Source organism: Syzygium oleosum, unplaced genomic scaffold, assembly GCF_021117445.2.
Source record: "Syzygium oleosum isolate NSW1041296 unplaced genomic scaffold, Sole_v2.1 Sole_v2.33, whole genome shotgun sequence".
Classification (NCBI taxonomy): domain Eukaryota; kingdom Viridiplantae; phylum Streptophyta; class Magnoliopsida; order Myrtales; family Myrtaceae; genus Syzygium; species Syzygium oleosum.
Window position 1 is genome coordinate 2,699,346 of NW_026607517.1, and position 21,056 is coordinate 2,720,401.

The 21,056-nt window shown below is 40.6% G+C and overlaps 5 protein-coding genes across 5 annotated transcripts; 3 read left to right on the top strand and 2 right to left on the bottom strand.

Moving 5' to 3' along the window:
• Window positions 1-1,418: 1,418 nt before the first annotated feature.
• LOC115672893 (aquaporin TIP4-4-like) lies at window positions 1,419-2,847 on the bottom strand. The gene is made up of 3 exons (XM_030594884.2): window positions 2,695-2,847; window positions 2,473-2,563; window positions 1,419-2,374 (listed from the first exon to the last, which is right to left on the bottom strand). Exons 1-3 carry the CDS (start codon window positions 2,772-2,774, stop codon window positions 1,580-1,582), a joined length of 966 nt encoding a protein of 321 aa, XP_030450744.1. The 5' UTR covers window positions 2,775-2,847; the 3' UTR covers window positions 1,419-1,579.
• Window positions 2,848-8,341: 5,494 nt separating this feature from the next.
• On the top strand, window positions 8,342-11,124 carry LOC115668062 (COBRA-like protein 1). Its single transcript, XM_056304698.1, has 5 exons — window positions 8,342-8,420; window positions 8,519-8,598; window positions 9,308-9,761; window positions 10,321-10,480; window positions 10,570-11,124. The coding sequence occupies exons 1-5, from the start codon at window positions 8,342-8,344 to the stop codon at window positions 10,841-10,843; spliced, it is 1,047 nt and encodes a 348-aa protein (XP_056160673.1). The 3' UTR covers window positions 10,844-11,124.
• A 1,330-nt stretch (window positions 11,125-12,454) lies between these two features.
• Window positions 12,455-13,792, top strand: LOC130135466 (type III polyketide synthase B). The gene is made up of 2 exons (XM_056304834.1): window positions 12,455-12,672; window positions 12,789-13,792. Exons 1-2 carry the CDS (start codon window positions 12,486-12,488, stop codon window positions 13,781-13,783), a joined length of 1,182 nt encoding a protein of 393 aa, XP_056160809.1. The 5' UTR covers window positions 12,455-12,485; the 3' UTR covers window positions 13,784-13,792.
• Window positions 13,793-14,149: 357 nt separating this feature from the next.
• On the bottom strand, window positions 14,150-17,930 carry LOC115672504 (uncharacterized). Its single transcript, XM_056304835.1, has 6 exons — window positions 16,981-17,930; window positions 15,608-15,947; window positions 14,927-15,011; window positions 14,764-14,850; window positions 14,434-14,670; window positions 14,150-14,274 (listed from the first exon to the last, which is right to left on the bottom strand). The coding sequence occupies exons 1-6, from the start codon at window positions 17,121-17,123 to the stop codon at window positions 14,198-14,200; spliced, it is 969 nt and encodes a 322-aa protein (XP_056160810.1). The 5' UTR covers window positions 17,124-17,930; the 3' UTR covers window positions 14,150-14,197.
• Window positions 17,931-19,141: 1,211 nt separating this feature from the next.
• LOC115672578 (type III polyketide synthase B) lies at window positions 19,142-21,031 on the top strand. The gene is made up of 2 exons (XM_056304833.1): window positions 19,142-19,741; window positions 19,858-21,031. The coding sequence occupies exons 1-2, from the start codon at window positions 19,555-19,557 to the stop codon at window positions 20,850-20,852; spliced, it is 1,182 nt and encodes a 393-aa protein (XP_056160808.1). The 5' UTR covers window positions 19,142-19,554; the 3' UTR covers window positions 20,853-21,031.
• Window positions 21,032-21,056: the final 25 nt, after the last annotated feature.

Below are 21,056 nucleotides of genomic sequence, written 5' to 3' on the forward strand. Positions count from 1 at the left end.
CAAAAGAGAGAAATAATTTGCCGCTGCAAATTCATAGTAAATCATTATCAATTTCTTAAAACTCAGAGTCCCTTCGGTAGTAGATTTCTAAATGTTGACGCACTTTATCAGAAGTGTCGGATTAAGAATGGTAACTTACGAAGTCCTAAACTTATTGAATGGGAAAATTACCAAAGAAATCCTTAACCTACTGTAATTGTGTCAATTCTGTCATAAACCTTTTTTTTTCCAATTGATTCATAAACATTTTGCATTTGTGTCAATTCAGTCCATCCAGCTAATTTTGATCAGAAATCGTTGACATGGACTCCGGCCGTCCTATGTGGCACGGGTGTCATTGACGTGAATAATTTTTAATAATTTTTTTTGAACTTGTGACACAATTTAATAATTGTATCAATTCAGTCATAAACTTTTTTCCAATTGAGTTATAAACCTTTTGTATTTGTGCCAATTTAGTCCATCAGGCTAATTTTGATCGGAAATCGCTGACATGGACATTGGTAGTCCTATGTGGCGTGAGTGTCGCTAACATGGATAATTTTTAATAATATTTTAATATTTTTTCGAATTTTTTATTTTTATTTTCCGATCGAGGCTTAGGAAGAAGGGAAGAAAAAAAAGAAAGAAAAAGAAAAGAACAAATAAATAATTCGAAAAAAATATTAAAGTATTATTAAAAATTGTCCATGTCAAAACCGGCCGCACCACATAAGACGGTTGACATCCATGTTAGTGATTTCCTGCCAATGGACTAAATTGGTACAATTGTAATAGGTTTAACATTTTTTTGGTAATTCTTCTCTATTGCACTTTTACCAATTGAGTCATACACCTTTTAATTGTGCCAATTAAATTCTAAACATTTTCACGTTTTACCAATTGAGTCCATGTTGCCAAATTTGGCCAGAAATCGCTGACGTGGATGTTGGCCGTCCTAGATGGCACGGCCGATGCTAATATATTTTTTAATAATATTTTAATATTTTTTTCGAATTTTTATTTATTTTTTTATTTTTCCTCTTTTTCCTTCTTTATTATTATTTTATTTTTTGTTGTGGCGGGCAAGGGTCGCCTGGACCCTTGCCCGGCCTCACCCATATCTTCAATTTCCAACGAATGCAAGTGCTTGATCAACCCGATTGCAGTCGAGTACTACTTCATCCTCACTATAGCACCGAACTGGAAATCCCTTGAGGAAGGCAAAGCATTGGTGTTGATTATTTTATCGATTGCACTTTTGTGATAAATTTTATGACTTGATTATACTTTGGTAACAAGTTGTAGGACTTGATTGTACTTTTTGAGAGTTTTAAAACTCAATTACAATTTCGTGATAAGTTTTAAGACTTCTGGTGTGCTTTAACCATCACATTCATATTCAAAGAGTCTTTGTCTCATTATCAAAGACCTTGTGCTGATTTAATTACTGATTAGTTTTGACACCTTCAAGGGCTAATAAGGGGTAATACATTTGTAGTCCCAAATGCTAAGCACAGTTACCATATTTTTTCATAATTTAGGTGTACGGAATTGAAGACCTGATTATCTAGAGTTACATGGAACATCATGTCTCATTTTAAGCAAATGGAGCCTTCAAAATGTTCAACACATCATACTTGTAACCCTCGGCATGATGAAAATGCTTCGTCGGAATGATCTTCACGTAGAGGTAGAATCCCACACAAGCGATGGTCGGCCCGACCCAAAACACCCAATGCCCATTCCAAAGATGGCCTCCTCTCACAAGGGCCGGGCCCAAACACCTCGCCGGGTTCATCCCCACTCCCGCATAGCCTTTCGTCGCGGTGACGGTGGTCGAGATGAACACGAGGAGCCCGACCACTGCTCCGATGATGCTGAAGATGACAACCCGGCCCAGGGCTTTCGCCTGGCGATGATCGAAGGCTATCCAGATCGACGCGAATAGGAACACAAAGGTACAAATTATCTCGAGCCATAGGGCCTGGACCAACTCGAGCCCGATTGTGACAGGCCCCTCCGGGCCGGGCACGACGATGTTGAGCGTGCAGCCTCCAAGGGAGAAGGTTTGCTCGATCTTGCTGTTGACCACGGCTTCAAGCGCGAGCGCTCCGAGCACGGCGCCGCCACACTGGGCCAGAATGTAGATGGTGGCCCTCGAGAGGGAGATGAGGCCGGTGAGCGCGGCAGAGAAAGTGATGACGGGGTTGATGTGGCCACCGGAGACAGGCGACGTGGCAAGGAGGAGGATGGCCACGGTGATGGCGATGAGGAACGACATGACTAGGTTCGGCGTTTTGGTTTTGGTCTCATAGGAGGAGATCACTATGGTGTCCAAGGCGAACACGAGCACCGCCATGCCTACGAGCTCCGCCAACGATGCTCGCCATACCTGGCAATTACGACATGAATTACAATTTTCGAAGTACAATGAATCTTTTCTCTTATAATATTGAGGGAGAAGGTTAAAGTATATGAGCGCATATTGACCTCCAAAGAGAAGAAGTCCTTCAAGCCCAAGATCTCAGTCAGGGAAGCGGGCTTATGCCTTCCTGTGTCCTTCATATTCCTCCGTTCCTCACTGCAAAATCACATCAAGACACTCATGAATGGACCAAAATGCTGAAACGGAATCCAGACTGAAGAAACACTTAAAAGAATGTGCCAACCAAATTAATGTTGAAGAGTAGCTAGGAACACTTTGATGCTTACATTGGGGTAGCAAATGGCTTGACTTTGCTTCCACTAAGAACGCTCTCTTCATCTTCTGCAACAACTCCATGTCCAGCCATCCCTGGATATCTTTCGCTTTCTCAAAATGGGGCTTCGCCTCGGTTGTGTATATACAGTTCCAAAATGAAGCGCGAGGAGCTTTTAATAGATTTTACGAGTTCTGTGCTTGAAGACATCACATTGGGCATTTAATGCGGATGAATTGACGTACGTCTAACTGCATTATCGGCAACTACTTGCAAGTAGTCTCCTGCTGATTTATGTCGTGATGGTTCCACTCAGCTATGTTCACGTTGACATTTCGTTATTGCCTTTAAGGCCAAACTGTCAGAAATGTTCGCTATCTAGACAAGCATGGCATGGCACAAGGTGCCACTACACTGATTCCGGTGAATAGAGATATAAAGCAGTTTATCGAGGGCGCTGTGAAACTCGACTCAAGCTTTGGTAAGCATTATATATCCTACTCGAGCTAGATAAACTCGAGTTCGCCTCGACTAGACTCGATTATATATATCATGGTACAATGCGTAATTTTGAGTGCTTTATGTCTAATTTTACAAGTACTAACTATATTTTGTAAAACATTCTAGGTGCCCAATAAAGCCCTTGCTAGTTTGTCCATCTCGACATGCATCACCATGTCAAACCCTAGCTACTCAGGACTACCTCGACTAAATTTGCATTTATGGGTTGTGCATAAAGATGATTACACAAAGATTATAGATCTCATGACAAGTGACCATGCTTTGGTTTTCATTACTGCTCCATGACATCAATCCAAACCTAAACAGCTCATCTGATTTGCATATTTAATTTCTGTACTATCTGGAGTGTGCTACCTAAGGACCTGATGAGTGGGAGGGACCTATGATCATGAGAAGCATGCCTGATTGTGGCATGGAACTCGGGAACTGCACCTACCAGTAATGCATCCCCTATTGATTGGCCGGATAAGTTAGCAGACAATAAATAGGGGAAAAGACATGGTGGCTGGCTGTCGACTGTCTTGCAATTTGAACCTTTTTGGTACCTTTATTTTATGAGGACATAACCACTTTGTACGTTTAAATTACAAGATCTTTGCATGCCAGATAAACGACCTTTGGCATGGTCCTAATCATGTACAGATGGCCGATGATTATGAGCCATAATCACCGAATCCTCATTGATTAGGCTCGATAAATGGAATGCATCGAGCACCATGTTCTCACGTAGGGGACCAGGGTGGTCCGTCCCTATCAAAGATTGTCTCAATCCTCAGCCACATACTTCCGTCCGTGCCGTACATATTACCCTTGAGCTCTTGGTATGCCGGAGACTGTGTAGTCCTTAAATCTTAACGTAACATTAGCTAAATCAAGTAAATAATCTTAGGAGACATCAACCTGTGACCTAGGATAAGATGTTGCACACCAGTTGGCAAAGTTGAACGCGGTACGTGCAAGAGAGGAAACCGATGGGATGAGAAATCCGAATATGTTGGGTCTGGTCTGCCTAGAAAATATAAGAAGGTTTTGGCAATTTATGGGATATTCTCGTGCTAATTCGTGCGCTAGGCCTCGTAAATGCTTCAAATCTAGAGAATTACACAAGTCCAAATGGCTCTCTCTACTGTCAAGATTGAAAAGGGTTTCTAGAATTTACGAAACTTAGGGTGCGCATGAAATGCATTCCGGAATAAAAATTCTGTTCTGGAATGCATTCCGGAACATAATGGCGTTTGTTAAAAAATTTCCGGAATGCATTCTGGAGCGATTTTTGCATTCTGGAATAAAAATGCGTTTGTTAAAAATACTTGATTCCAGAATGCATTCTTGATTCCAGAGTGCATTTTTTATTCCGGAATGAGTTTTTGGCAAGAAAAAGAGAAGCTACTTTTTGTAGCTTCTTGATTCCGGAATGTATTCTCCCTATTTTTTCACAATTTTTTTTTTCATAAAATGCATAAAAATTGAAAAATTCTAGAAAAATTCATAAAAATTTCCAGAAAATAAAAAAAGTCAAATTTCGGGAAAATATGAAATTTGGTGAATTTTTTTTTAAAAATAAAAAAAAATCAAAAATTTCAAAACTTCACAGAATAGCTTAAAACACATGTGGCTACCCACTTTGAGTGAAATTTAAATTTTTTGAGGTGCCTCAAAAAAATCAAAAATTTCAAAACTTCACAAAATGGCTTAAAATACCTGTGACCACCAACTTTGAGTGAAATTTAAATTTTTTGAGGTGCCCAAAAAAAGGAAATAATAAAAAAATAAAAATTTTCAAAACTTCACAAAATGACTTAAAATACCTGTAGCCACCCACTTTGAGTGAAATTTAAATTTTTTGAGTTGCCCAAAAAAATAAAAAAAAATAAAAAATTTCAAAACTTCACAGAATGGCTTTGAATATCTGTAGCCACCCACTTTGAGTAAAATTTAAATTTTTTTAGGTGCCCAAAAAAATAAAAAAATAAAAAAAATAAAAAATTCAAAACTTCACAAAATGGTTTAGAATAGCTGTGGCCACTCACTTTGAGTGAAATTTAAATTTTTTTAGGTGCCCAAAAAAAATTAAAAAAAATCAAAAATTTCAAAACTTTACAGAATGGCTTATAATACATGTGGCCACCCACTTTGAGTAAAATTTAAATTTTTTTAGGTGCAAAAAAAATCAACAAATCAAAATAGATTTCTATTCCAGAAATCCATTTCTGGAGCAGAATTAGTCATGTTTTACCAAACAGATTTCTTCTCCAGAAATCAATTTCTGGCAAGAATTTGATTTCTGGAGCAGAATGGTTACCATTCGCACCCTTGGCATCCCGGAAGCATCTACTCTGACAAAACATGCCTCTTCGCTTTAAAAAATTTGCAAACCCTTGTCATGAAAACCAGTGGGAGTGAGTTTCCTAGGAGTATCGAATTTTCTATAGAAAACACAAGCGAGAAAGACTAAGAAAGACCAGCAAACCAAGCTACGCTATTCCCCTCACGCAACCATTGTAATTGGTGTAGACTCACTTTGTTTGCTAAGTCGATTCGTATTTCACCGTTTCAACTCAAGGAAGATTATTAACATTTTTTTCGAATTTACGAGTCCCTCCTATAGTTAATTTACCAAATGGTGATATACTTTATTAGTAGTGTTCGTTGACAGTTGTCACTTACGAAGGAATAAAGTATTCCACCGCTGCGAATTCATAGTAAATTATTATCAATTTCTTAAAACTTACGAGTCCCTCCGATAGTAGATTTCGAAATGTTGATGCACTTCATTAGTAGTGTCGATTGACAATGGTAACTTACAAAAGAAATAAATATTCTACCCTGCAAATCCATAACAGGTTATTAAGATTTTTTTCGAATTTACGAGTCCCTCTGATAGTACTATTAATTTCACTCGTAAATTACTATTCTCACTGCTATGATTTAGATTTGAGTAGAAAACATATAATATATTGATGGTTGTGAGTTCTTAAGGTTGTATGTAAATTACATCAGTGTATCTGACTAATGGGTTGTCAGTTGTACTATTTCACCCCCATTATTTAGATTTTATTATCAACTCTTCAAATCTAGAACTAAACTAAACATTATTATGTTTTTGTGAAACACATAATTAGACGCATTCGTTAATTATATATCTTGGAACAACAGAGTTTCATATGTGCACTACGAGAAACATTTTGTCTTGACAATTTTCCTACGGCAAGGAAGATCAACTTAGGCAAGTAAACCTCATATTCATGAAGTACTCCACTGATCTCATGAACTAGGTAAGACAAGGCCTGATTAGGTGTTCGCATACACATTCATTATTTATCCACTAAATTAATAAATCCCATTGGTTTTTTTCACAGGTATTTTATGTGTAGTGTATTATATATTTGGTTGTGTACATCCCACATTCTTATAGAATAAGGCTGCGCATAACAACTTGCCAAACAGTGTTTGATTCTGTTCTTTTGTTCCCAGAATCAGTTTGGGAACAGAAATGCGTTTGTTTAATTTTTTGATTCTGGGCCCATTTTGTCAAAAATTGTTCCCAGAATCAGTTTTCAAGAATAAAAAAAAAAGTAGCTTCTTGATTCTGGGAACAATTTTGAGAATCAATTTTTTTTTCTTCTTCCTTTTCTTGGTTTTTAATGTAGCTTCTAATGTCCGGCCCGAAGACCGCCCTCGCCGGATCTGACGAGAATAAATATTTTAATAAAAAATATTATTAATAAAAAAATATTATTAAAATAAAAAAATATTTTACCGGTCATGGCCGGCGATCAGGCCATGGCCAAAAAAAAGAAAAAAATATATTTTTAATAAAAATATTTTAATAAAAAATATTATTAATAAAAAAATATTTTACCTGTCATGGTCGGTGACCAGGCCATGGCAATAATAGAAAAGGTATATATTTTTAATAAAAATACTTTAATAAAAAATATATTTTACCGGCCATGGCCAGCGACATGGCCGTGGCCAAAAAAAATGTATATTTTAAATAAAAATATTATTAATAAAAAAAAAATTACAGGCCATGGCTAGCGATCAGGCCATGGCAAAAAAAAGAAAAAAATATATTTTTAATAAAAAAAATATTTTACCAGCCATGGCCAGCGATCAGGCCATGGCCGGCGACCAGGCCATGGCAAAAAAAATAAAAATATATGTTTTTAATAAAAATATTTTAATAAAAAATATATTTTACCGGCCATGGCCGGCGATCAGGCCATGGCCTAAAAAAATAAAAAAGTATATTTTTAATAAAAAATATTATTAACAAAAAAAATATTTTACCGGCCATGGGCGGCAACCAGGCTATGGCAAAAAAAAAATAAAAATATTTTTAATAAAAATATTTTAATAAAAAAAATTATTAATAATAAAAATATTTTACTGGTCATGGTCGGCGACCAGGCCGTGGCAAAAAAAAGAAAAATACTTTTAATAAAAATATTATTAATAAAAAAATATTTTACCGGTCATGGCCGGCAAGTAGGCCATGGCCAAGAAGGAGGAAAAGAAAAAAAGAAAAGAAAAAAAAGAAAGAAATATTAAAATATTTAACAATATTATTAATAAAAAGAAATTTTGTGGCGTTACCAAACGCATTTCTGTTCTTTTTCTATTCTAGGGATGGAATTTTGGGCCATTAACAAACGCCTTAAAATGCTCAGAATCAATTCCGGGCACAGAATAAAATAGAATCATTTCTTAACAGAATCTGTTCCCGGGCACAGAATCGTTGTCATGCGCAGCCTAAGTGTCTAGTTTTTTTCCTTTTGCCTTTACTTTATGGGCTTTCCTTGTACAGTAGATAACGAACTGTGTCATACTATAAACATTCTTGGTGTCATCTCTGTGCCGTCCAAGAAGGGCGTCGGATGCTAGGAACGACAAGAAAGACGCCTTAAAAAAGAACTCATCTGGTGTTGCTTTGTAGATAGGGTCTATCAGGAATTTTTCTAGATGAGTCTTTGTCTGGTAATATCACGTTGAAGTTTCCTATGATTCTTGTTTTGCTCCAACTGGGCATGGTCTGTTCAAGAAAGTAGGTGGGTTACTAACCGTGGATAATAAGACCGAGTCTCTAAAGCCTTCCTCCGAGTCAAAACAGCTTCTTGGTAATCTTCATAGAGAAGATGAAGCTAATAATCTTCGGTCGTATTAGTCCACTAGCTCTTGTGTCTGCAATAGTACTTACTTTGTGCAATTTATCAGGTAACAATCCCTATTCTTGATTTGTTACTCTTTCAAAGTTCAGTAGTTGTTTGTTAGTTAGTCATGTTGCTCTTCTTCTTTCTTAATCCTGCTTGCAGATTGCTATGACCCCATGGACCCAAACGGAAACATTACAGTAACTTTTGACATTTATAAGTGGACGACCGATGGATATATGGTCAGTGATCACTATGCAAAGTACTAAATATTTGAAGAACTGTGATTTGGTTTCTGCTTAGGATTCTGGCAATTATACTGCGCAACACTGCTCTTGGTAGTTTTTCTTTTTTTTGGTAACCCAGGGAACCCCCGCACGGCCGACAGCCGGGAGGTAAACCCTGGGGGCGACACGTGCTAGCCACCACACACGTGCACCGGTTAAGTCACCCTGCGGCGCCCGGGATTCGAACACTCAACCTTTTGCGAGAGGAAGAGTACCCTTTCCAACCGCGCCACCCAGGCGGGTGGTATATTGCTCTTGGTAGTTTATCCTACAAATGCTAAGATTGAGTTTCAGACATCCTCTGAGAAACTTTTCCGAGTACATGCCAGGAAATTATCATTGAGTCACATTTTTAACAAGATTGAACACTATTTGGTTGGTCTCTACCAAAAAAATAAAGAATACTATTTGATCAGTTCTAGTTGGAGTGATGCTAACATGAAATCGCATTGTATAAACTTTGCCTGCTGCTTAAGAAGCAACATAGCGATACCATCTGCTTTATTTCTGGATAGCCTGTCACAGTTCCATATGGGAAAACTTTTACAATGGATATGCAATGTGGTCACTTTTCACATAGAAGGCAGGCTGCAACTTTAAGATGTTACAAGAGTTCACCTGGTGAAACTCCTCTTTCTCTGGCTAATATGTTCTTTTTGTTCAGGCGAGAGTGACAATCCAGAACTACCACCAGTATCGCCACGTTGAAAAACCAGGTTGGAAGTTAGGATGGACGTGGGCTAGGGACGAAGTCATATGGTCAACGTCGGGCGCTTTTGCCACCCAACAAGGGAATTGCTCATCATTCAAGTTCCAAATCCCTCACTCTTGCAAGAAAGATCCCATGATCCTCGATCTCATACCAGAGGCTTCACCAGAGAACAGGTCAGAAGACTGTTGCCGCGGCGGCCTCCTATCAGCGTGGGCTATAGATCCTTCCAAGTCATACTCTTCTTTTGAGATTCAAGTTGGAAACTTGGAGGGAAACTCTACTGGATATGCACCTCTAAATCTCACTCTGATGGCGCCAGGTCCCGGTTACACGTGTGGCCCAGTCGTCGACACTGATCCGACAGTTTCTTCAGATATTGGTGGGAGGAGAGAAGTTCAGGTTTTCAGTAAGTACTGCTTGCTGTGAAGAACTATACAAAACTATTACAGAAAGATCCCATTGCCAAAGGGCTGATATGCCTGGTGTTGGTGATAGATAGATTACTGACATGTGGCATATTAGCAGTAGTATTCCTTGCAATTAGTTTCTGTGCATGCAAAAGGGGTAGATGAGTTGAAAAATGCACTTTTCTTGGAGAAGGTACGTGGAGTCTGATCATTGATACCATGATTTCGTTTGGTCGAAAAGTTGATACCATGATTGAAAATTTATCCTTTTTGTATTGTACCTGCATAACAGATAAATGACCCAGAATGGGAGTAGGTATTGCTGTTCTTCGCGCTTCTGACTGCCTTAAAAAGTTAGACTAGAAAATGATTGAGAACGACAATTTTATTTGATGGTTCTCGTGCTTTGAGTGTGTGTTATGTGTGGGGGAGTTTCGGTTACACAAATTTTTGGCCTGCTCCTAATTAATTTTGAGATAGGATCATGTTTACTTTGCTTCTAGACCAAATTCTACCTGATTTCACCTCAAGTCTCGCCATCTAAACTGTGATGTACAGGAACATGGAAATCAACTTGCCTGTATTCCAGCTTTTTGGCAAACAAAGCACCAGTCTGCTGCGTGTCGCTATCGACATTTTATAACCCTCGCATCACTTCTTGTCCAACATGCAGCTGTGGATGTAAAGAAGCGGGCCCCAACACTTCTTCCTGCATAAGGTAAGTCATTGTCAACTGCTCATCCCCACATAAAAAGAGCATACCCTGATCTGATAATTCAAGTATCTTACTATATGAGTATATACCAGTGAAGGAACTGCCCTGCCTCAGTCAGATGCCCTCAGCAATACAGACATTGTGCAATGCACCGATCATAACTGCCCAACTCGTGTTCACTGGCACCTTAAGAACAACTATTTAGATCACTGGCGGGTGAAATTAACAGTCTCTAACTATAATTACAAGAGAAACTACTCCAATTGGAATGTCTTGGTCCAACATCCCGGTTTTGGCCAGTCCACGACAACATATAGCTTCAACAGTTCAGTTCTTCCAACCGTCGGATTGGAAGGTGACTGCTAACTTACCTTTTCAAAGATTGTCAGCAAACCAATCATGATTTATGAGACTTTTCAAATTGCAATTTAATCAATTTTTGTCTTTGTATACTATGCAGGGCTAAGTTAGATTAACTAGGATACCAAATAACCACATATTGACAGGAGAGAAATCTTAACCAATAGAATAACTTAATGGACATTCCACATTTGCAGAATGAACTTTCATGGATCAGAAGAATAATGAAATCATACGGCTGTGAAGTTTGAACACCTAAAAGAATGTAACAATTGCTTGCCTTGCATCTGTGGAAAATATTTGCAGATGAGGTTGCTCTCTTCTGGGGAATAGACTACTACAACACTGAACTTCTGCAGGCAGACAAAGATCAACTCAGTTCGGTCACAACAGAAATACTACTGAAGAAAGACATGGAATCATTCACTCTAGGGAATGGTTGGGCTTTTCCACGAAGAATATATTTCAACGGTGAAAGCTGCCAAATGCCTCTTCCAGACAATTTTCCAGTGCTGCCTAATGGCAGCTCGAGTCTAAATCCCATTCCTCACTTATTCCTTCTGCTGATAATCACATTAACTCTCAATCTAGTGAATTCCTGGTTCTGATAAATAAATTTTGGAGCTTATCAAATCTCAAGTTATTTTTTTATCCATCTCAGATCCTATGAGGGATGGCACAAATCTAGACAGGATTGTTGTGGAGTGTTGAGTTTTTTTATCCCTACTCATCTAATATGTTACCTTTAATTGTAAGAGACTAGTTCCTTCTGTATTCACTACCTGTAATCATTGAGATTTACCTCTTGAAAGAGACTGATAATAAATTTGCTAAAATTCCTAACAGAATTTGCCAATATGTTATGCGGTTGCTTCAATTCTTCTAAACCGTCTCTTTTAGATAGAGTAATCTTACTGCTAAATCATTTATATGTGACAAAAGGAACCTCCAGTGATGCAAATATATTTGACACCGAACCTTTCGTGAGTGAACTAATTACCAAAGACAAGAATAAGAGTGTTCTTCCTTCCTTTTTACATATTGTTTGTAGGATGCGATTAGTAACTTCATTACAAAGGCATATCACTAATTGTTGGAGAAGTTCCTTCGGATCGTTGGATAATTGCAGCTGCCTAGTCAGGGGGTTGCTCTATTAGGATTGAAAAATAAGAAAACACTTCATGAAATTCTTCTTGCTCTGAGAAGCGAAGCTGCACAGGCCTCTTTTTCTTGATGATCTTTACATTGAGATATTGTGTTCCTTGATTTCGAAAAGAACTGGTGATAGAGTTGTTGTAGCTAACTCCAAAGGGACATGTATGAATAGGTGTTCATGTTAAAGAAAGTGTGTCGCCTATACTTTTCCAGATTCATACCAACATCACTGAACATGACCCCCATGTATGCCTTGCTTCTCAACTAATCCTTTCCCTCCAACTAAAACCATATCCTTGTACCTCCCCATAGGGCATCACTCCTACCTAGCTTATTCTATTTGCTCCAGCTCAAGCTGGAACTTTTAGTTTCGGGTTAGTTTTCTATATATAGGAACACACCCTGCTTGCTTCATTTCAAGGTAAAGAGGCGTCCGCAAAGCTCCCCCTAGCGAATGCACGCTAAATAACTTAGGTGACGGAGACAGAGAGAGATGGAGAATGGAGAGAGAGCTCAGGGATCTTTTGCCAGGAAAAAGGCCGGTCCTGGGAAAGCCACCATCTTGGCCCTGGGCAAGGCTTTTCCTAACCAGCTTGTCATGCAGGAGTTTCTGGTTGATGGGTATTTCAGGAACACCAACTGTGATGATCCTGATCTCAAACAGAAGCTGACTCGTCTATGTGATACTCTCAATACACTTCCCTCCTTGATTTCCTTCACGTTATTATGCATGCCCACTGCTATGCTTGCCATATGCTCGGTAATGCTCTTTGACTTTTCTCTGTGCCTCTCTCAGGCAAAACAACAACAGTCAAAACGAGGTATGTGGTCATGTCCGAAGAGATTCTCGAGAAGTATCCAGAGCTTGCCATGGAAGGCCTCCCCACGGTAAAGCAAAGACTAGATATCTGCAATGAGGCAGTGACGGAGATGGCCATCGTGGCTTCGCAAGCTTGCATCAAGAGGTGGGGTAGACCCGTGTCTGACATTACCCACTTGGTCTATGTCTCGTCTAGCGAAGCACGTTTACCAGGTGGAGACCTTTATCTCGCGAAGGGGCTCGGGCTCAGCCCAGAAACCCGCCGGGTCATGCTCTACTTCGTTGGCTGCTCTGGAGGTGTCGCCGGACTTCGGGTAGCAAAGGATATAGCAGAAAACAATCCCGGTAGCCGGGTTTTGCTCGCTACGTCAGAAACTACCATTATTGGGTACAAGCCACCGAGCGCTGAGAGGCCATATGATCTCGTTGGGGTTGCGTTATTTGGCGATGGTGCCGGGGCAATGATAATTGGGGCTGACCCGGATTTAAGCATTGAGAAGCCTCTCTTCGAACTTAATACGGCCATTCAGCATTTCTTACCAGATACCGAAAAAATTATAGACGGGAGGTTGACGGAAGAGGGAATAAGCTTTAAACTGGCGAGAGAGCTTCCTCAGATCATCGAAGATAACATCCAAGGGTTCTGCTCGAAGTTGATGGAACCTATTGGTTTATCCGACAAAGACTATAACAAAATCTTCTGGGCAGTCCACCCAGGTGGACCAGCAATCTTGAATCGACTCGAGAAGAGACTCGACTTGTTGCCAGAGAAATTAAGTGCGAGTAGGCAAGCTTTAAAGGACTATGGGAATGCCAGTAGCAATACCATTGTATATGTTCTTGATTATATGCTGGAAGAGAGCATGAAGATGAAAAAGGAAGACCAAAGTCGTAACAAGTTCGGCTTGATTCTGGCGTTTGGACCTGGAATTACATTTGAAGGTATTCTTGCGAGGAACCTCACTGTTTGAGTAAAACCCAGAACCCCCCTAGTTGTGGACATTCATGTCCTCATATATTACATATAGAATTTATCACCTTACCAATCTTTGCAATTTCATTGGCAAGACAGGTTTTCATGAGAAATGATAGCTTTTATTTGAGATATTATACAAAGAAGGTTGTGTCTTCAGACAATTTAAGAGATTGCATTTCCAGATTCAACATCCGTTGTGATCCACCCTTGACGCAATACTTGTTATGCAAATTAGCTCTGAGAATTGTGAGCGTGTGCGCTTCAAGAGAGAGTGAGTAGTTCCATGAGAAAATAATTGTTGCTGCAAAATCCTATTATCTTCCGACGAACATCATCAGCTGAATGCTTCAAGTCAAGCTAGACCCCGAGATAAGGGTAGCTCCATGCAAGAGAATGGGAAGCCAACACTTTATAGAGCCAACTGGAGATATTTCTCAAAGCAAAATGACACAATAATTGGGCCAGCTAAGTCGCCGAGAACAAAGCCTACAAACCAAATACACAACATTAGAATTTGGATATAGCAATGTAGATGTATGCATCCTTATGGACAGTTATTAGATGATCAACTTTGGTGTGGTAAGGGGCGGAGCGACGGGGGGGCCGGTGTGGGGTGCAATGAGTGCACAACCAAAAAGAGCTTACCAATCCACTGCCCGAGTGAAGGGCGCATAATAGTGGCACCCATCCCTGCTTCAATCGAAGCAAAAATCAGGGATGCACTACACTTCACAGTAACTATATAGACCTTCCCGAGAATTATAACTTGCTCTACTGGATCCACTTCATCTTCTTCCCTGGACTTGAATATACTAGACAAGCATCGGCAAGTTTCAATTCCTACTTGAACGAGCCATGCGGCTGCAGTTCCTAGCAACTGCCCTGTTCAGGTACATGATAGGCATAAATGATAAGATAGATGGTCGAGCAACTCATCACAGCAGTGAAGAAAGTTGTAAATATAAAGGAATTGACCTCTAAAAGTTGTCCTGCTAACACTCCATATATAAACTAAAATCGGCATCCCTCTTTGCGCCTTGCGTGTAGTGGATTTGGGAACATCTGAACATAGTCTAGAAAAGATTAGTCGGGTGATGCTGGATTAATTCACGCATATGCTGAGTTGTGAGAAAAGTACCTTTAAGAAGTTTCCATGCCATTCTTTGTGAAACATAATGGACAGCAAGCCTTTCCAAAACCTGTCTAGTAGTTACAACTGTAGTCTGGAGAAGAAAAAAATAGTTCCGTTTACTAGACGAAGTTTGAGTTTTTCTTGTTCCTTCTCCCAAACTTTTTCCTTCAAAAGAGAAGCAACAGTGAATCAACCATAACTCGCCGCAAAGTCCTACAAGACATTGAACTTTGACATTACTATCATTGTTATTACTGTGTAACCAAACAAAAGAGACCATAAACATGACACGGTAAAGCCTGGAAGGTTATTCTGCAATCCATATCTGCCCCAGACGAAACTACTAGAGTATGTTGAAGAATCCTAATAGCACAGAACTGTGCAATGACTATAAACTGTTACCAAAAATTTCCAAAAAACTTCATGGTTGTTATTAAAAATGCCAAATAAAATGCCATTCCCATAATTCTTCCACAGTTTCATGATTAGAACTTAATTTTATTTCTCAATCAGCAATGTTTCTTTCTTTACACATTTGAAACCCCCCCCCCCCCTTTTTTCCCCTATCTTTTTGCATGGAATGTGTGCTTCTCTGCCAGTAAAAGAGAATCATACTTAGGAATGGGATGGAAAGCTTTCACGGTGTTGTTAACTGCATTCAAGACTTTGGAACATATACGCACTCACCTCCAGAATGATCTGTTTGACAGAATTTTTGAAGGGAACGACCATATCTACTTGGCGCTCCTCCATGGCATCCTGCAGGAAGTTATCATCCTCCTCCTCCTGGATACTGGACTGTAAAAGTGGCAAATAGGACTGTAGAAAAGACCTTAACGAAGTCAAGACAAATGTCCTAAACTCAAAAGCTGAAAAGAGAGGCTTCATCTCTATTTTGTATATCTTGGCCCCATGTTTCAGAGATTTGTCACGCAATATATTCTCGAAATTACTTTGTGTACTAGAAACAAAATCTTCAGACCATGCTGTCCCAGCATTGCAGTATGCGACAGGTAACTTAAAACTGCTGCACGAGAATGATAATTCAGATATCATGAAGGATAAGAGAGAGAAGGAAGAAAATTTCAGCTAAAAGGCTAATAGAGACTAACACAAATTGTAGCCAAGCAGAGTCAAACTTTTAATCATTGAAATCTCAAAGTAACAAGAAAGTATGCATATGCATTTTCTTTTGGGGCCAATAGCTGCCCATCCCTCATAATCATACCAAAGGAAGAGAAAAAGAATATACCAGTGAAAGCAAACATCACCGACCACCATCTCAAGAAAATATGAGAAGGACAACAAGACAGTTTATCTAAGATAAACCTCCATCAGGACACAACTTGTGTTTACATTGACCTTAAAGTCCCTAGCATCAGCTTGCACTAGACATACAACATACACAGCAAAAACTACTGATTATTAAGAAATGAACGGTCCTAACTTTCTGCACTTCACCCCCGAGAACTAGGAGATTTTCATCTCAACACTTGGTCAAGCCAAAAAAAAATCCATATCATCCGAATACATAATTAGGGTCCGAAGAATTTTGCATTGATAGTAAATGCCTAGCAACTAAAAGCGACCCTAAATTTGGTATATATTCCATAACACCAAGTCAACCACATCGCAAATAATACCGAATCACGCTATATTCATGATAGACTGAATGATGGACATTCCATTCCCTAATCACTCTCAGTCAGACCCTAATGACATACCCCACACACAACAATTGCAACGCAAAAGATAATCGCCCCCGGTTACTAGCTTTCATTGCTGTGGGATTACCAAAGTAAAACCTTCACAGCTCAAGATACCAACATGTCACTCCGATCTCCACGCAAAAACCAAAAGCCCTGATTTCCCAAGCTCCCTTAATATATTGCAGGAACCGTATTATGGTGCCACATCGTAGACTCGTCTCAACAGTGGACAATACAAATTTCATCTGAAAAAAGTATTAAGGTTTTTGCAAGAAACCATAGACAAGAGGCTAGTGATGTCTAAAAGGTACTGGACGATACCCTGAGATCGCGGGTAGAATGAGACCATACCCGAAGAGGAACCTCGCTGCAAAAGGAGCGGCGGAGGCGGGTAAGGAGGCGGCCGAGAAATGTCCATAGGAGTGCAAAGATTGGGTGGAATGGAAGCTCGGGTTTTTCCTCACGATCTCAAGGACTAAGGCTATTCCGCTCATCGTCCTCGATGTCAATCTCAGTCAGCGCGAGCAGCAGTGTAGATCACGATCCCTCTCACCCTCTCTCTCCCTCTATCTGATGCTTTGGCTGTTTTTCGCTAGGATTATCAGCAGAGGCTAAAAGGGGAAGCAGAAAGTCCCGAGAAAATCTGCTTCCCTTCCTGCTTCTTTTCCCGAGAAAGTGTTCCCTTGCTACCAAAGCTGGTCGTGATAGATTTCGAAATGTCGTCGGTTCAACGATGGTGACTTGGGATACCTACTCCCGGTGGAGCACGTCTTCCTTATTTGCAAATGGGCAGCAGGCTATATCAATATGGGCGGGCACCCGCGGCTGAAGCTACATCTTTTAAACCAACCCATTACTCGTCTACACAAATGAATACGGCAGTGCGGTGCTTTCGAATCAAACACACGAACCTGTTGCCAAACGAGGAAACCGCCGGAATGCTGCTTTGGCTAATTTGGTAGGCGCGGAACGCATTTCATCTTCCGAGCCCGCCAACCCTGTCCCGAGCCGCATAACTAGAGCTCGCAGTGACGGAGCATGCGAGTTTCTTGAGATGGAACCAACCACCCAGGGACGGAAAGGAAAAGGGAGCTGCGGGCACACCTCGGGCGCGGCGGCCCCCAGCGAAGGGGCAACCCTCAAAATTTAACGTTGACTGCGCGATGTCGAAGGGCTCGCCGGAGTGGTTCGTGACTGGGCCGGGGGGTTGCTGCTCCATCATGGGTTCGCAAGCTCGATCTACGCAGGAGACAGTGTTGGCCGCGGAAACCCTGGGAGTTCTCTCGAGAGTCTTAGTTTTGTTGAAGCAGCAGGGGATGAGTGTTTGAAGTGGAAAGTCACGATATGTTTCGATATTTTAATTTCTGATGTTCACAAACTCGGTTTTAAGTTACTGTTCTCCCTGCTATGATTTAGATTTGAGTAGAAAAACATATAACATAGATGGAAAGTTAGTACTATATTGATGGTTGTAAGTCTCTAAGATCATACGTAAATTACATCGATATATCTGACCGATGGGTTGCCGGCTCTGTTATTTTACCATCGTTATTAAGAATTCATTATTGATGTTACAAATCTAGAATCAAATAGCACATTATTGTGTTTTCGTGAAACACAAAATTAAGCGTATTCGTCAATTATATATGTTGGATAAACGAAGTTTCATATATTCACTAAAAACACATTTCGTCTTGACACTTTTTCCTTTGACAAGGAAGATCAACATTAGGCAAGTAAATCTTAAATTCATAAAATACTCCACTAATCTCGTAACTTAGGTAAGCCAAGGCCTGATTAGGCGACATTGTACAAACTTTGCCTTCTGCTTAAGGAGCAACATAGTGATACCATCTGCTTTATTTCTGGATAGCCTGTCACAGTTCCATATGGGAAAACTTTTACATTGGATATGCAATGTGGTCACTTTTCACATAGAAGGCAGGCTGCAACTCTTGAGATGTTGCAAGAGTTCACCTGCTGAAACTCCTCTTGCTCTGGCTAATATGTTCTTTTTGTTCAAGCGAGAGTGAACATCCAGAACTACCACCAGTATCACCACGTCGAAAAACCGGGTTGGAAGTTAGGATGGACGTGGACTACGGACGAAGTCATATGGTCAACGTCGGCGCTTTCACCGCCCAACAAGGAAATTGCTCATCATTCAAGTTCCAAATCCCTCACTCTTGCAAGAAAGATCCGGTGATCCTCGACCTCTCACCAGAGAGGCTTCACCAGAGAACAGGTCAGAAAACTAATTACCAAAGACGAGATTGAGTGTGTTCTTTCTTCCTTTTTACGTATTGTTTGTAGGATGCAATTAGTTACTTCAGTACAAAGGCATATCACTAATTGTTGGAGAAGTTCCTTCAGGTTGTTGGATAATTTGCAGCTGCTTAGTCAGGGGTTGCTCTATTCGGATTGACAAAATAAGAAAACAATTCACGAAATTCTTCTTGCTCTGAGAAGCGAAGCTGCATAGGCCGCTCATCTATTTTTATTCTTGATGATCTTTACATTGAGATATTGTGTTTCGTTATTTCGAAAAGAACTGGTGATAGAGCTGTGGTAGCCAACTCCAAAGGGACATGCATGAATCGGTGTTCATGTTAAAGAAAGTGTGTAGCCTATACTTTACCAGATTCATACCAATATCACTAAACATGACCCCCATGTATGCCTTGCTTCTCAACTAATCTTTTCCCTCCAACTAAAACCATATCCGATTCATATCTCCCCCACAGGACATCACTCCTGCCTAGCGTATTCTATTTGCTCCAGCTCAAGCTGGAACTTCTAGTTTCGAGTTAGTTTTCCATATATAGGACCACACCCTGCTTGCTTCATTTCAAGGAAAAGAGGCGGCTGCGCAGCTCCCCCTCACGAATGCGCACTAAGTAACTTAGGTGACGGAGACAGAGAGAGATGGAGAATGGAGAGAGAGCTCAGGGAACTTTTGCAAGGAAGAAGGCCGGTCCTGGGAAAGCCACCATCTTGGCCCTTGGCAAGGCTTTTCCTAACCAGCTTGTCATGCAGGAGTTTCTGGTTGATGGGTATTTCAGGAACACCAACTGTGATGATCCTGACCTCAAACAGAAGCTGACTCGTCTATGTGATATTCTCAATCCACTTCCCTCCTTGATTTCCTTCACGTTATTATGCATGCCCACTGCTATGCTTGCCATATGCTAGGTGATGCTCTTTGACTTTTCTCTGTGACTCTCTCAGGCAAAACAACCACAGTCAAAACGAGGTATGTGGTCATGTCCGAAGAGATCCTCGAGAAGTATCCAGAGCTTGCCATGGAAGGCCTCCCCACGGTAAAGCAAAGGCTAGATATCTGCAATGAGGCAGTGACGGAGATGGCCATCGAGGCTTCGCAAGCTTGCATCAAGAAGTGGGGCAGACCCGTCTCGGACATTACCCACTTGGTCTATGTCTCGTCTAGTGAAGCACGTCTGCCAGGTGGAGACCTGTATCTCGCGAAGGGGCTCAGGCTCAGCCCAGAAACCCGCCGGGTCATGCTCTACTTCGTTGGCTGTTCTGGAGGTGTCGCCGGACTTCGGGTAGCAAAGGATATAGCAGAAAACAATCCCGGTAGCCGGGTTTTGCTCGCTACGTCGGAAACTACCATTATTGGGTACAAGCCACCGAGCGCTGAGAGGCCATATGATCTCGTTGGGGTTGCATTATTTGGCGATGGTGCTGGAGCAATGATAATTGGGGCTGACCCGGATTTAAGCATCGAGAAGCCTCTCTTCGAACTTAATACGGCCATTCAGCATTTCTTACCAGATACCGAAAAGATTATAGACGGGAGGTTGACAGAAGAGGGAATAAGCTTTAAACTGGCAAGAGAGCTTCCTCAGATCATTGAAGATAACATCGAAGGCTTCTGCACAAAGTTGATGGAACCTATTGGCTTATCCAACGAAGACTATAACAAAATCTTCTGGGCAGTCCACCCAGGTGGACCGGCAATCTTGAATCGACTTGAGAAGAGACTCAACTTGTTGCCAGAGAAATTAAGTGCGAGTAGGCAAGCTTTAAAGGACTATGGGAATGCCAGTAGCAATACCATTGTGTACGTTCTTGATTATATGCTGAAAGAGAGCACGAAGATGAAAAAGGAAGACCAAAGCCCTGATGAGTTAGGCTTGATTCTGGCGTTTGGACCTGGGGTTACATTTGAAGGTATTCTTGCGAGGAACCTCACTGTTTGAGTAAAACCCAGAGCCCCCCTAGTCGTGGACACTCATATCCTCATAAATTACGTATAGAATTCATCTTAGCAGTTTCATCGGCCAGACAGGTTTTCATGAGAAATGATAGCTTTTATTTGAGATACACAAAGAAGGTTGTGTCTTCAGACAAATTAAAAGATTGCATTTTCCAGATTCAACATCCGTTGTGATCCACACTTGACG